Raw genomic sequence first — 15,880 nt, forward strand, 5'->3', positions numbered from 1 at the left:
GTGCACTCTGAATTCGGAACGCGGTTTTGTCAGCAGAGTCTAAATCGAATGTAACGCTTTTGAGATGATAGGAAGAGAGGGGTTTTTTGCCTTTTTAAAAAAGCTGTTGTTTGCAGCACTGTTTTGTTTTCTTGGTGTCTCTCAGACTTACAAAGAGTGCAGGCTCTTGCTTGTCAGCCTGTAAAAGATTTTTCATTAACTCACGTCTATTAAGGGTCTTTTAAGATATTTGGGAAACCTTATGCATGTCTTTTTCATGACTTAAACTTTTACTTGATTTCAGTTACTTTTTTTTGCTAAAGATTTTCTGTTTGAGAAGTAATTTCCAACGTTGCTGGGGTTTATTTAGAATCATAGAAGAGTTTTGGTTGGAAAAAAGCTTTAAGATCATTGAGTCCAACCATTGATCCAGCCCTAAGTCCACCACTAGACCATGTTCCTAAGCACGACATCTCCTCATCTTTCAAACACCTCTGACTCCACCACCTCGCTGGGCAGCCTGTTCCAATGCTTGATAACCCTTTCAGTAAAGAAATTCCTCCTAATATCCAACCAAAACCTCCCCTGGTGCAACTTGAGGCCATTACCTGTCACTAGCTATGAGGGAGAAGAGACCAACCGCCACCTTACTACCTCCTTTCAAGTAGTTGTAGAGGGAGATAAGCTCTCCCCTTCACTATCCTGAAGGTGATGCAGGTACAGCATATTTCTTGATACCCTCCCATGGTGCAAATAGTAGGTTACTGTAGTGTTCCTCTGTTGAATGGCAGACAACTGGAAGTCAATTATGATGGTGTCAGCATCCCAGAAGATGGCTGCTGTCATGGTAGCTGACTACAAGCTTACTTACTTGTTAGAAAAGTACTGATTTCATAAACAGTAATATCTGTTGATGATATCTGCTATTTTTCAGTCCCAGTCACTAACTACTTTAATATTATTATATTAATCTACATAAATCAAAAGATTCTTGCCATCTTCCCTCAAGCTTGTACACACAAAATGCTCTGCTATGTTTTACAATCTTTCAGTTACATAACAGCTCATTTGATTTTTTGGTATTGAAATCTCCCAGCCAGACTTCTACAGTTTTATAATTAATTCTCTGTTTCTGCTGCAGAGGCCTTTGAAGCAAGCTTTAACATATATAATCATTCCACATAAGATTGTACTTTAAGCTACACTACGCTCATATGAAATATTACTATAAAAGTGCATAATTGCTCATTCACTCAAATGGCAGTGGCTATGAGAAGAAACAACCTTAGGCCTTTCATGGAAAGTAGAGTTAGAGTGGCATAGATTAGTTTCCTATATGCAAACTTGAACTGAAGTGTTTATATCCTAAATTGCAAGTCTCTGTTGAGATAATAGTAAGCATCAACCTGTAGAGGGTTGCACTCTGTATCATTAGTAAGGTAGAGCTATAGTTATGCAAATTTAAAATCTCAGGCTTTGACATTAATTTTGCAATAGCACATGTACGTTCTAGTTACTAATATCTACTCATATTAACATTATATAAGCAAAGGTTTTATAAGTTCTTTTGACTCGTCCATAGAGGAAGAACAACACTTTTGACACATTAACCATTCCTCGGATCATAGTGATAAGCAGTTTCCTTTTTTCTCAGCTGAATTCAGGTGTCAGCCAGGACGATTTCAGTGTGGTACTGGACTTTGTGCTCTTCCAGCCTTTATCTGTGATGGAGAGAATGATTGTGGGGACAATTCTGATGAACTGAACTGTGGTAGGTGATTATATATTTTGACTGACTCCAGAAACATCCTAAATTGATTTAAACTAAATGCTTTAAATTTTGACAAGAAACTTTTTTAAATTTATTTTTTTTTACCTTTTGATTTTAAAATCTGTTAATCTTTTAATCTTTTTAAATTTATATTTTTATTCTTTTATCTTGCAGACACACATGTGTGCCTCTCAGGTCAGTTCAAGTGCACAAAGAATCAGAAGTGTATTCCTATAAATCTGAGATGCAATGGACAGGATGATTGTGGTGATGAAGAAGATGAAAGAGACTGCCGTAAGTTATGTTCAGAGAATTTTTCTCTGAAAACTTGCTCATTTTAAACAAGAAACTGAAGTAAATTATGTAAAATACTGTCAATATCCTCTCTGTAAATTAATTTGAGGAATATGTAAAATAATTAATTTACAGAATTGTTTGATTTACAATGCTTCATATACAAGAGAACAAACAAAAACGTCATTTATTAACTTCATTTTTTAAAGAAGAGGGATGTGTAAACAATTAATTTCAGGCATTAAATTGGGTTTCTGGCCTAGGCCACAACATCCATTTTACTCTTAACCACCTCACAAATGACTCATTTTTTTGAGGCTTTCATCTTCCGTGCCTTGCAGCAATGAATTTCAATGGAAAAATGATCTTTCTTTGTCCTTTACTGCAAAAGATATGGTTCCATTTCTCCTTCTACATCCTTTTTCTTTGATGGAGTTTTTTACCTTTTCTATTCCTTTTCCTCTGGGGACTTCTTCGTTAATTTGCCTATGTGACTTGGTTTCCATTTACTCATCTTTTAAAACATCTTACTATTCATAAATTCACTTTCACTCCATATTTCTTAGATATAAGTAGAAAAAAATATTTTCAGATTTAGAATGAAAATGTATTGAATAGCTTATGATGTTGATCATTTTATAATTAAAATGATGGTGCTGTCTGGAGATACACCTCTGTCGTTCACTCAATTCATCATTCAGATCTACTGCTGATCTAAGGTCCTTATTTGTAGTTTCTGAATTGGCTTTCTCCAGGTTTGCATGTGCTGCATTGCTGCAAAGAACGTGGGAAGGGTTGCTGAGGATGCAAAGGCTTTGCTGGTGGTCATGTTTAATGGCCATCTCCCAGACAGCTCAGCAAAGCTGTAGCCTATGACAGACAGTGTCAGGTTTGCATGTTACATTTCTTTAAAAACTGATTAAGTGGGATCAGCCAAGCCCCTGTAGAAGATAAGGGAGCTTTTTTCTTTTTTTTTTTTTAAATAAAGAACAACACATCGTACATGGAAGATGCCCAAAACCTTGAGGTAGAGCTGGCAGAAATTAAATCAGAGCAGCAGAGTCAGCAGCACAGCAGTGCTCAGGGACTCTGGGGGAGGGATAGGGTCAGGATCAGCAGTGATGGTGTTGAAAACTTTCCAGCGATTAATGGGAATCGGACAGTCTGCTGTGATATAAAGCAAGCTTTTGAGTTGTCTGAAACTCAGCCATCAACCCAACTGCAAAGACACAGTGGGATTCGTGGGAGGTTAGTTAAAGACATTTTTTATTTCTGTTCTGACTTACCTAGACTTTATTAGCTTCTCTCTTAAGAAAGTTAAGTGTGCTAGCTTATATTTTAATAAAAACTCACTTGTGGTTTCTGAAAACTCTTCAGTTGCCTTTGGGGAGATTACAAAAAGGGGATGTTTTAAGTAGGTGTACCAAAAAGTTATACTGACTTGTTTCCTGTCACAAGACAGATAACATATGAGATTATCCATTTCATTCTAATTTCAATGGAAAAGGATTCATAAGATACAGAGCATTTTTTCTTCAGCTCTACTACCATTTTGTTTTCTATATCAAGTGACCTTGAAAAAGTCAAATTGAGGTAATTATGCTGGTCTTCCTTGTAAAGCACTTTGAAATACCCTGGTGAGGTGTCCTACCTGAGAATCAGTATTATTTTTTTATAAGTAGAGTTAGCAGCATAGCCAAGTCTAAATGCTTTTTAATTCCAGCACTGTAAAATTATGTACGGAAACATGAACTTCCATGAAATAATACACCGACTTTCAACAAATCTAAAATTTTTCATCTTGCCAAGCACAAGAAACAAGAATGATCATATCAAGGAGCGACAGGGATAGGAAAGTTTGTTAAAAACCTTACGGAGTTCACTAGGTAAAAGTGGGACTAACATTCATGTAGGAAAACATAAAAAAAACCTAGGTCATAATATTTTCCATCTATGTTCAATTCAGTTTAGAACAGTTGGAATGTTCTTGTACATATACTTATCTCTAAAATAATCCTTGTGTATCTGATCACAAATAGGTTGCTCAGAGTCCAGTCTAGGTATATGTTCTTTATTCATCTTGCCTCTATAGACTTAGTTATAAGAGTTTAAGAAATAGCAAGGTCTGGAATTGATGTCGAATCACTTGAGTACACTGAGAATCTGTTTTATTGCCAAGTGGCTATTGTAAAGTTAAAGCAGTTAAGCGTTCTGAAAGAATCAGATGAAGGCTAGCAACATCTTTGCATCTTTATCTTGCTGTAGGATTCATTCCAACAGTTCTGCTAAACTGATAAAGTGATAAAACTATAAATAAACTTTTCTCACAATTTACTCATGGTCTTTCTGACAGAAAGCACAGAATTTTACCATAAATGACCAAAAATGTAATCGGAATTCTGTACAAAGCACTGATAGCTGCCTTAGTCCTTCAAACTAACTGACTGACTTTCAGAATTGATAACTGGTATTGTAGGAAGTTTAAAAATTAAATCTGATTGCTTTTTAATAAAATTGTTTTATTCTATCAATGTTAAATCTACTTTTTTCAAATTATTTGAATATCATAATAGACACTTTGTTTGCTTGTCCTGTTTTATACAAAATAATATATAAAAAGAACACAAATTATAAACAATATAAACCTTAATAATAATAATAATAATAATAATGCTGTTTTCTTACAGATATTATGTAAGTGATGCTAGAGATATCAATTTTCTGAATTTTGAATCCTTAATATATAATAGAATCACAGAATGGTTTAAGTTGGAAGGGACATTAAAGCTCCTCCAGTCCAACCCCTGCCATGGGCAGGGACACCTCCACCAGCCCAGGCTGCTCCAGGCCTCGTCCAACCTGGACTTTTTTTTTTTTTGCTTTAAAACAAATATTTTGAATAATAATAAAAATTTGTAGTTTTAATTTGGAATTCTTTTATTTAAAGCTGAAAACAGTTGTTCTCCAGACCATTTCCAGTGTAAAACGACAAAACACTGCATTTCTAAACTGTGGGTATGTGATGAAGACCCAGACTGTGCTGATGGATCAGATGAAGCTAACTGTGGTGAGTATGTCAGTAGCTTTTAATATATTACTATAGCTTGACTTTTTTTTTAAGTAGCTAAAAGAAATAATAATCTCACTCAGTATGTCCTCTTTCAATATTTGATAATACCTTTGATATAATAGGTGTGTCTGGCTCATACGGTTCTTGTTGAATCGTAATCTTTACATGTGTAGTCTATAAACTTCATGTTATATTACTACTTTATTGACAGAAGCTGTAAATGAATATCTCATTTGGAATACAGTGGTATTCTTGATTTTTCTTACAGTATTACCCAGTGCCTGTCAGTTTACTCTGCATGCTTTGTTCCTGCTGGAGTCAATAAATAGTGAAAAATGTAGTACTTTGCAAATTGTGTTAGTTAAGACTGGCTGTGCAGAATGGTCCAGAGCAGATTCGAAGTTGACATGACCAACTTTTGCTTTTCTCTGTGAGCTCCAAGGAGTTACATGTCCTAACACAGCACTCCACAAACTTTGCATCCCCATAGGACTTCTCCAAGAACCTCTGATTGTTAAGAAACTTCTGTACTTAAATCTGATAGTTTGAGGAGGCAGATTCTCTGTAGAGAAGATCAAGGATAGAATCACACCATTATTAAACCAAACCAAACTTTAACTTCGGTCAGCTTTTACACAATATCCAGAACCACCGTGTTCTTCCCCACTGAGGCAGATTTTTTAGAACACTAAGTACTGGCTTTAAATCCTGGCATTTTTCATTACTTTTTCAAATATTCATTGTTGGATCACAACTATAAATCTACAGTTTTTAACATTTTTCTCATTGACAGAACAGAGGAATTGATCCTATTTCTGCAGAAACAATTAAAATTGTTTTATTAAGACAGACTCATAGAAAGTTGAAAATATCCAAGTGCTTTTCACATTGGTCTATATGTGATACTGGTTTATACTCTTGCTATTCGTCCTCACATCATGACTTGGAAAAAAGATCACACTTCATAGTAGTAGTAGCTGCTCTCACTCATTGCTTGCATTGTTGGAACGTACCAAGTCACCTCCTTTGTTGTAAACGAAATAAAATTGTAAATACAATTTTCCACCTGGGAAATGGATTGAAGATAATCAAAGTCAAAACAAGTGGATCGGTATCATTGGATCTAGATGTCAATTCAAGAGCTGCACTCACCAAGTGTAGAAAAACTTGTGGAAATTTGAAGAAAGGTCTGTAAAGGAAACGATGGAAATATGTTCTGAAGTGGAAGAGAACAGGAAAAATAGTTGTACAAAACATTCGAAGCTGACCATTATTCATCTATGTGTCAGTATATGTTTTGATGATACACGAGTCTGGACAAGTTTATGCTACCAGGGGGACAACAGAGTAACAAAATTATGGTCTGTAATCAAGGACAAAGCCCTAAGAAACAGACAGATTTCCATGGACGTGTTTGAAGCACTTGAGACAAGCACATATATGAAAATGTTGGACAAGGTGAATATGCCTAGAAAATTTAATTCTTCTTCAACACTGAAAATCCAAGACCATCGTTTGCATTGTCAAGAAGAGGAAACTAGTTAATTATATCAACTGGAGAGAAGTTACAGTCCAAGACATCATTTGGCTTGAAGAAACAGTAAATGCAAAATAGATGAACCTTTGCCATTAAAACTCTTTATATCCTTCTCTGGGCTGTTACTGAGCTACCCCCACACTGCTCACCTTCTGGTCTGCTTCACAAGTGCTTTCTCCTGCACTGTCCTCTATCACCTTGGTTTCTATCGTGTCATTTCTTTCCAATTTGGACAGCAAAAACTGTGGATTCGTATTTTGAGTAACCCATGCAAGGCCAACTGATATGGCAGAAAGGATCTTAAAATAATTAATCTAATAATATGATCAAGACACAAAGTTTAAAAGCAAAGAGGAAAAGAAATACCCCAAAGTAATGCTGAACAGGAAAAGAAGTATTTATAACAGCTGTTTTCAGTGATTCATAATTTTAGCCAATAAAAACAATAATGTCCAAATTACTCAAACAATTAAATAGTATAGAGGTGCAATATATGCAATCCAAAATTTAATTTTTCAGTCACAATATGCACAACTGGTTATGCTGGCTTATATCTAAGAGTCATTTTTGCCTTTTACTTTGCCTCTGTCGGTGACTCAAAGATAGGATCTGGGAAGAATATGTGAACAAAGCAGGCCTGCAATGAAACTTCCCTGGGATGCTCTTCCAGCCTCTAACAATTTGAGAATCAGAGATACTGGGAGTCAAATATGTCTCTGTCTGCAATAACCCTCGATGGATTTCAGTCTCCTTTAGCCTTTGTAAAGTTTTCACAACATGCTGCAACAAGGAGTTCTTCAGCTTAATTACACACCTCCCTGAAAATCCACCTGCATGTTTACTTTAAAACTGGTAGCTGCATATAATACTCCCTCTATATATACGTGTGTGTGTGTATATATATATATATATATATATATAAAAAATACAACAAGTTTTGTGTTGAAGGAGACAGAACAATTTATCTACATTCACAGTCTCTACGCTACACATGGCTATGTACACATAGAACAACTAAGTCTTAACAAGAACAGGACGAGTTTATTCACATTTTAAAGTTTTCCATAGTTTTAGCATTTGAAATATGTTTAAGTGACCTTAAGATAACAGTAGTTTTAACACAGTTTGGTCTTCTGTTTGTTTTGTCTTTTAAAGATGTTTATTTTTATGACCAAAGTTTGATAGGATTAAATTATAAAGTTGCAAGCCAAGTATATTAAAGATTTGCATATGTTGTAGCTAATAGTAACTTGTGATCATTTATAGTTCGTTTTAAAAAGGCTTAAAATGAAAACTTGTATAAAGAGTAATGTCTTTTTTGCTTAAATGCTCCATAGTCATGTATATCTTGCTTAGTCAACATTTGCTACTGTCTGCTATTGGAGATACTGTATTGAGTGAATTTTTCAGCAGTAGTTTGAATTTATTTAGTCTTCTATGGTTACTTTCCAACTCAGACAAATGAAGTACAGTTGGGAAATTTATGCTCATTAATGAGTGTATGGGTTTTTTTCAAAGAACAGTAAATAGAGTTAACTCATGCTTGCTGTCCAGGTAACTAAAAGAAGACATTAGGTTATGGTAATCCTTGCTCACAACTTTAAAACTTTACATCACAAAAGTCCCTGTTTGAGTTAGAATCTGAAGGAAGCTCTATGCTGTCTTGGAAAGTGATTATAATCTGCTTTAGGTATTATTTTGTGGTTTGTCTTGGTTGGTTGGTTGGTTGGCTTTTTGTTTAAGCCTTTATGCTATTTTCTTCATGTTTATTTAGAATTATTTCTAAAATAAAATCCTAGTTAGGTATTCACAAAAGACATGCCAGCCAACCAGCAGTTATCTCAGGTGATCACACAAGTATCTGAGAAGGGGCCTTTAACTTTTGCAGTAGATCAATGAATCTCCTAATAATAATTTGAAGAGAGAAATAGGAAAACTGAGTTATTGTTACTTACTTCTTCATCTTTGTACCACTCCTATCTGAGTTTTCATGTTTTAAGGTGATCTTGTTTTAAGAAAAGTAGAAAGCAATTTAGTGTTGAAGGTGGAAATGACAAAATGTCTGGAGGCCCATGTGTGCTTTTCAGGGTGCCATGATTCAAAACAAAATTCTTTGCACTGTTTCCTTTTGAGTTGAGTAAGTCAGTCTTTCTCAAAAATCAGATATTTGTTACATAACTTTCCCAAATCTTCCTCTTTGGTATTTCTTAGCTCTAGTAGCTACATATATATAATTGCTACATATATTTATATGTATATATAAACATGAGACAAGCAAATCTGATTTGTAAGACATTCTGAAGTGTAAGCTGCTGGGAGAGATCAGTCAATCCAAAGGAAGCCTAAAGCTTTCAGATTTATGAAGTAGAGTGTGTGAAACTTGATATTTTGCAAAGGTACAGAAACAAAATACAAGAGTGTCTTATTTTTGGGAGGTGGAAGGAGGATATTTTTATGGTTCGTAATGCTAAATGTTTTTAAGTGCTTGCCCATGCAAGTATGTGAAATGTCATAATTGAAATATCTTCTTGAGAATCTTCATAGGGAAAAGTATTTTGGGAGAAAACTATTTACAATCACAATGTTGGCAGAGAATAAGGAATAAATGTAAAAGGCAGTAAGGAATTACCGGATTTTTGAGTGTACACAGCTGAGCTGCAACACCGCTTCCCTCCACCTTCTTAATATTCCAATGTAGTTTTGTTTTATCAGTCTCATTCCAGAACCACACGTAATAAAAAAGCACAAAAAGCAGCTCTTTGGGCTGTGGCATCAAATCTGATACCTTTAAGTTGTGGTCCTTTCCATTTCACAGGTAGAGAACACAGGTTGATTTAAGCTAGTTTCAGCCCTCCTTCATTTTGTCACTTATTAGAACTCATCAAGTTGTCATGATAGCAGTGTGAAGTTTGAATTGACATGCTATGAAATAGCCTAATAGGAATTTAAAAAATTTCTATTGAAATATCATCACAGTGACATGTAATTTTAAATATGTCATTGAGGCTTTTACAAAGCAGGCTTTTTTTTCCCGAAGACAAATGTCACTGATAACTATTTAATTTACTTCACTTCATCTCAGTCCTTAGAATCAGAGAGAATTACTCAAGAAATAAAAAATATAAATAAAACAGAGGCAGCTCCTTCCTGATGGAAGAATTCAGGATGTTCATGCATCTCCAAGAGACTTTGCCTGTAATGCTACTCTGTAAACAGGAAAGCTCATTGACATTTACTGTGTGAAGAAAATTAATCTCAGTTTAGCATTACTTGCTTTATCATGTTTTACTTTATATAAGTAGAATTCCAATCTAAGACATCAGAAGATGAAAATGTAAATCGAAACATGAAGTTTTCTGCCAGGTAGGATTAGTCTTAAATTGTTACATTCAAAAACAACTTTTGAGAAATACGTATTTTGTACATTTTCAAATGAATATTTTTGAGGACTACTGTGATGTGATTTTGTGAAGCAATCTTACAGATAAATTCAAGGAAAAGTCAATGCAGTTTTTGAGATTCCGTGCAAGCACAGCTTCTCTTCAAACTATTTCATGATCATTCTCGATTTATTTATTTTTATTTTTTTTACTTGATATGACAGTGTATACAGTCCTTTTGGGATGAATGAATGAATAGAATCTTAAAGAACGTGGTATGAGAAATACATTATTTCTGATAGTTACATTTCAGGTATGATGATTGCTGCTTCTTAAATGTATCATCTGTAGTATCATCTGTCTAGTAGCATTCTTTCCACTTTTGACTCTTCATCTGCAGTGATGGAAATGATTTTTTTCTTACAGATAAAAAGACTTGTGGGCCTCATGAATTCCAGTGCAAAAACAACAACTGTATTCCAGATCATTGGAGATGTGACAGCCAAAATGATTGTGGTGATAATTCTGATGAAGAAAACTGTAGTAAGTAACTTTTACCTAAGTACATGTTATAAGGAATGGAGTCGGTTTAGCAACATGTAAAAGGAAACTTTTCAAATTTTATAAACTGCACATATTTCTATAAATATCTGATTCGTTGGAAATCAGTTGATGAGAATTGAAAATGTCCCTTGCTGAAATTGTCCAATTTTCTTCATTCTTATAAAGAGCTGTAATTCTGTATCTGCTGTGTAAAAATGCCTGACCTATAACTTCTCAATAATCTGATTAATTCAAAATAAATATTACAATTAGTTTACCTTTCTCAGTAAGTTACATGTAGCATTTCTTATCTCTAGATTAGGATCATAAAAACTGCTCAGTGATAAAATGATAAATATTTATTAGCAATAAAGTTCAGTAAAACACTACTTGCCCTTTACAGTCATTGTATTCCTGAGATGATTTGCTTGTTTTGTATCACAAGAAGTCCATTTCTGTAATATTTAATTACATTAAGAAGTAGATAATGTTATTCAAAGGAGCCCAGTTAGCCTAGTTCTCTTCTACCTGGGAGGAATCTGAATTCCTAATAAATCTCTGTACTACCGCTTTCAGTAAGTTAATTTGGATCTGGTTCTCGGGAAGAAGTGACAAATTCTTAATGGGTTTTACCTCATAGTCATTGCCTTTATGAAACATTTCAAGAGGTAAATTCCACGAGTAGTTCTGAAGTGTATTTCCTTCAGTTAACAAATTCTTTTTTTTTATCTTCTTTACTTAGAAATCCAAGAAATTAATATTTTGTTGTGTAGATAATCTTGAATGCATATTCCTGATTGTATATCATGAATATATGTTTAGTATCTTTAAGTTAATAATGTTGAAAGTTAAAGAAATTAGGCATTCTACTGCTGAGTACGGGCTGTTTGCCCCTTTCTCCAGTTTAAGACATGGTGTCCATAGGTACAGGACGTCTGCAGATTAGCTCATTCTGCTTGAAAGGTTAAAGTGGATTTGTCTGCCTTTTAATTACTACCTACATTTGAAAATGTTGTGAGTTACTGCAAGCGATAGTGCTGTAGTTTTCGTATGCAAGTGTTTCATCTAAATGGGGAAATGTCATGTGGCTCAGTAATCACTCGGAGCCATTTATTGTTGTACCCCAGGGGTATTAGACACACAAAAGCTTTCTTAACTTTGTGACAGGTTTTACTTAGGAATTGATTAATAGTGCCAGTGGGACTTTTCCATTTCCATTTATATTATAAATATCAAGAAATTATTTGATGTTCTTTTATTGTTAGGTAAAAATCAAATAAAGAGACATAGTTTTGCTATGGCATCTACATGACTAGATAATCTTTTGAAGATTTAGAAAAAACAGCTTCCACAAAACATTATTGCTGTTCACAAAATAAGTGTCAAACATCTTATTTTAAATTTGCCATGTGTGAAGTAGGATTTATTTGTCACCCAGTATTAATAATTTTCTTCCTTAAAGTTTAGATTATCATTGAACAAAGTGGTTAAAGGTTCAAATAATGAGGGAGCTATCATATATCCATTCTTTTTAAAAAAAATTTTTATTAGGTTGGCCATCTTTGTGCTCACGTCAATAATTAAGCCATATATTGAGTTCTTGGCTGTTCTCTAGACTTGCAGTTAAAGAAATCTGTAGTTAGTTGTACTGGATGGAATTAGTGAGCTGAGAGTACCCCGACACAGACAGTGCATCAAACTGGGGAACTGTAGTTTGTGCTAGATTTTTTCATTTTCTTTTGCTTCTCAAATGCATATTTCACTTCTAACTGTTGAATCACATGTTCTGCTGTTAAAATTGAATACTGTATGCTGACATAGTTGTAAAATTCAAAATCTTGGAAGCATTTGGAAAATACATAATACTGCTCAGTTGTTTGAAATAGACGTATGAAATTCTTTATAGGCTGTCAAGCCACTTATAGAATAAATTGTAATGAAACAAATATATACAAAATTAGAACTTCAAAAGCATTTGACAAAATATATTACATAGCACATTATGGTAAGTTGTTCATAACATACATGAATATATGAATATATGCTTGTCAGGCAACTATATCAGAAAATGAGTTGTTTCTCAAGAATGCAGAATGAACTCATTGAATAACAAAGATTCAGCTCAAGTATTTACATTTCTCTGTATGGTTTCTTCTCATGCACACACAGCATCCTGTTGAAGTTATCGGAAGTGAAACACGGTGAATGTAAAAAATATCACATCCGGGTGTGAAAAATTATTAGTGGTATAATGCAAATAGTTGTGCTCATTATGACTTTGTTATTTAAGTGTATTTGTCTCACAGACTATTGTTCTTTAACTATATTTGCACCGTCCCAAATACATAAGAGTTACCAGGAAGCTTATGGGTCCATACTGACTTAGCACTAAGCAAAGAAGAATGCATTTTTAACTCTTCTGAGTTAATATCTTTTTTGGTGGTGGAATTTGCTTTCAGAGTTTATTTGGATTTTTTTTAAAAATAGAGCAAAAAAAAAGTAGTTTCTCTTTCAGATAACTTCAAAAAAGAAAAATTCCATAGTAATGACTATCTTAGTCTTGCTGAAAAGACAGCACCACTAATGTTTTACTGAATGTAATTAAAGAAAGTATAATACACTGTAAGCATTGAAGCAAAGCAAACATAATAATGCTGTAGAATGGCATGAATTCAATCAGTGTGAAAATATTACTGTTGCTAGAGAATCTTCTCAATGCTGTTTTGTTGTTCCTGCAAGTTGTCAAGAAAACAAATTAGTTAATTTAGTCCTGGGATAAGTTTGTATACCAAATACAAAGAGAACTAGTAATTATTTAAGTTTAAGTGAAAATGTTTTAAACCAATATATTGAAAGAAACTAAGCTGGAATGCCTCATGGTGTCACTTTTAAGTAGACAGTGCTGTAAATTCACATATTTTACATTGATTAAGTCTAAGCTGACTTGGTGCAAGTCAGACAATAGCTAGTATCAGTTTTCTAAAAGCAGCTTGATGTCAATGCCAGCCAAAGGAGCTATGCTACTTTAGTATGATTAAATGACATGTACCAAAGGTTTCTTGTTTTATGTACACCCACCAGCCTTATCCCTAGATTGACAAAGAACAAGTATCATCTTTCTTTTGCTGAAATACGGTGCTAAGTAAAGTTATTGAAAATAAATAAAGAAAATCTGCATTTAATGCCATATTAAATATATGGAAGAAAGCACACCTATGACCTCTTTAATTATGTTGTGTTTACAGGCATTCATTCTGCAGGATGGTCCATGTTAGTGTTTTTAGCAGTACTTTAATGCAGAATCATAAGGAAGGGTGTTCTTCTGTTTCCCTCTTCTTCCATTTTTGTCATGTGTACTGGTTTTGGCTGCAATAGATTTAATTTTCTTCATAGTAGCTCCTATGGTGCTGTGTTTTGGATCTGTGACCAAGACAGTGTTGATAACACAGGGATGATTCCGTTACTGCTGAGCAGTGCTTGCAAAGCATCAAGGTCTTTTCTGCTTCTCACCCCACCCCACAGCGAGTAGGCTGGGGGTGCACAAGAAGTTGGGAGTTGGGACACGACTGGGATCATGTGCAGCAATAAAAAGCTGGGGGAAAAAAGGAGGAAGGAAGGATGTTCAGAGTTATGGCATTTGTCTTCCCAAAGCTGTTACAGATGATGAAGCTCTGCTTTCCTGGAAGCACCTAAACACCAACCTGCCAATGGGAAATAGTGAATGAATTCCCACTACTTTGCTTTGCACAGCCATCTAGTAGTAGATCTGATGAATACCCATTCACCTCAAGAAAGCGTGGCTTAAGTATGTCCCCTAATCCCTCTAAATTTTTGTGATCTACTGCCAAATGCCAGGATGAATCAAGAGGTCAATGTACACCTCAAATTCCTTTTGGTCGAAGTGCTCCTATGCCACATGTGCACTGCAGTTATTTATTTATCCATGTACAATTTCCACCTTTTACAATATACAAATTAGTTTCTCTAAAAGTTGGCTTTGTAACAGCTGTTACAGAATCCATACAAGGAGCAAACATACTTAACCTGTACAAATACAGGTAAGAAGTCACTAGAAGTTTGAATTTCATATTCCATTTTAAGAAAAAAAGTTATGAGATTTTTTCCCCTCTTACTTGTATATCAGTACATCAGTCTCCTGAAAAATCCTTTCAGTTCATTACTTAATGTAATATCTGTATCTATTAAATGCAAAACTCAACTCTGAATATAAAATAGTATTAAGTGCTTATTATGAGAGCCTTTTCTTGCTGCCATTTAAGTTGCTGAGAAATGTCTCTCTCTCTAGATTATTTTCCAACTTTAAAATATGAAAGAAGTAGATCATCTTACGTGCTGTGTTTCAAATAAAATTCTTTCTAATAATTCAAAAATGCTTTTCTTGGTAAGCAGTTTCACTGTTTTTAGAAAGCAGAAGCTGAAAGATGTTGCCCTTCATTGATGATACAGAAGTCTATTAATACTTACTCCTTTCACTAACAGTCTGAGCACTGATGGGAAAATGCTCTTCTGTGTTCGTATGTAAATCAGAGATGCATTCCAGCAGCAGAAGAAATATTTCTTGCAAACAGAGAATTGAGAAGTTGGCTCCTTGTGTACATTTCTCCAGGTTCAAACCTCTGTGCATAAATAATTCATTAGCAGTATAGAAAATGTATTTGGTTGTATTTTGCAAATCATATAGAAACATGACAAAAGTTTCTTTGCATGTGAATTACTTTTCCCGCAAATGATTTCCTTTACATAATTTATCATATCATGAACTTCCTCTTCCTGGCCTGTTGACAACAAAAATAATCAAATGTCAGTGATTTCCTAACATTTATACAGTGAGCTTTTGCTTTGGAAAATTTCAAAGCAGTATGTATGTAATCTAAGAATCCATATAAATGCTAACCTTGAATTTGCTTAAATATAACATTGTCGTTGAACTGATGCAACCGCTGTAGATCTGCTTTTTTATGACTTTCCTACAACTTCAAAATGCTAAGTTGTGCCTACCTGAAAAATGAAATTTTACTTTAAAACCATTGAACAAGGTCATTTTGACTTTTTTATGAAGGGAAAAAAATAGGTGAAAGGTCCATGAAAACAGTTATTTTCTTGAAATATTTTTGAATTTTATAAAGACAGAAACAATCCTAAGTTCAACTTCACCTTAGATCTGCACAACTCATGTCTAGTATATTCTCATGCTGGTATTTGCCAAATTCTTCTCAACTGGAAGCCTCTAATTCTGTGTTTGTTTTCCTTGGTCACTATGGTACATTTTTCAAAAGTATTCATGC

At 34.3% G+C, this 15,880-nt stretch overlaps 1 protein-coding gene across 1 annotated transcript in view; it reads left to right on the plus strand.

Moving 5' to 3' along the window:
- LOC104540447 (low-density lipoprotein receptor-related protein 1B-like) overlaps window positions 1-15,880 on the plus strand; it is a gene marked incomplete at both ends in the record, with an annotated part of 89,571 nt that overhangs the window by 26,620 nt on the left and 47,071 nt on the right. The window contains 4 exons of the mRNA XM_010184259.1: window positions 1,629-1,750; window positions 1,925-2,044; window positions 4,992-5,111; window positions 10,458-10,574. Coding sequence (XP_010182561.1) covers window positions 1,629-1,750; window positions 1,925-2,044; window positions 4,992-5,111; window positions 10,458-10,574 — 479 coding nt within the window. The remainder of the gene's footprint in view (window positions 1-1,628; window positions 1,751-1,924; window positions 2,045-4,991; window positions 5,112-10,457; window positions 10,575-15,880) is intronic.

The sequence above is a fragment of the Mesitornis unicolor genome, unplaced genomic scaffold (genome assembly GCF_000695765.1).
Source record: "Mesitornis unicolor isolate BGI_N332 unplaced genomic scaffold, ASM69576v1 scaffold20905, whole genome shotgun sequence".
Taxonomy (NCBI): Eukaryota; Metazoa; Chordata; class Aves; order Mesitornithiformes; family Mesitornithidae; genus Mesitornis; species Mesitornis unicolor.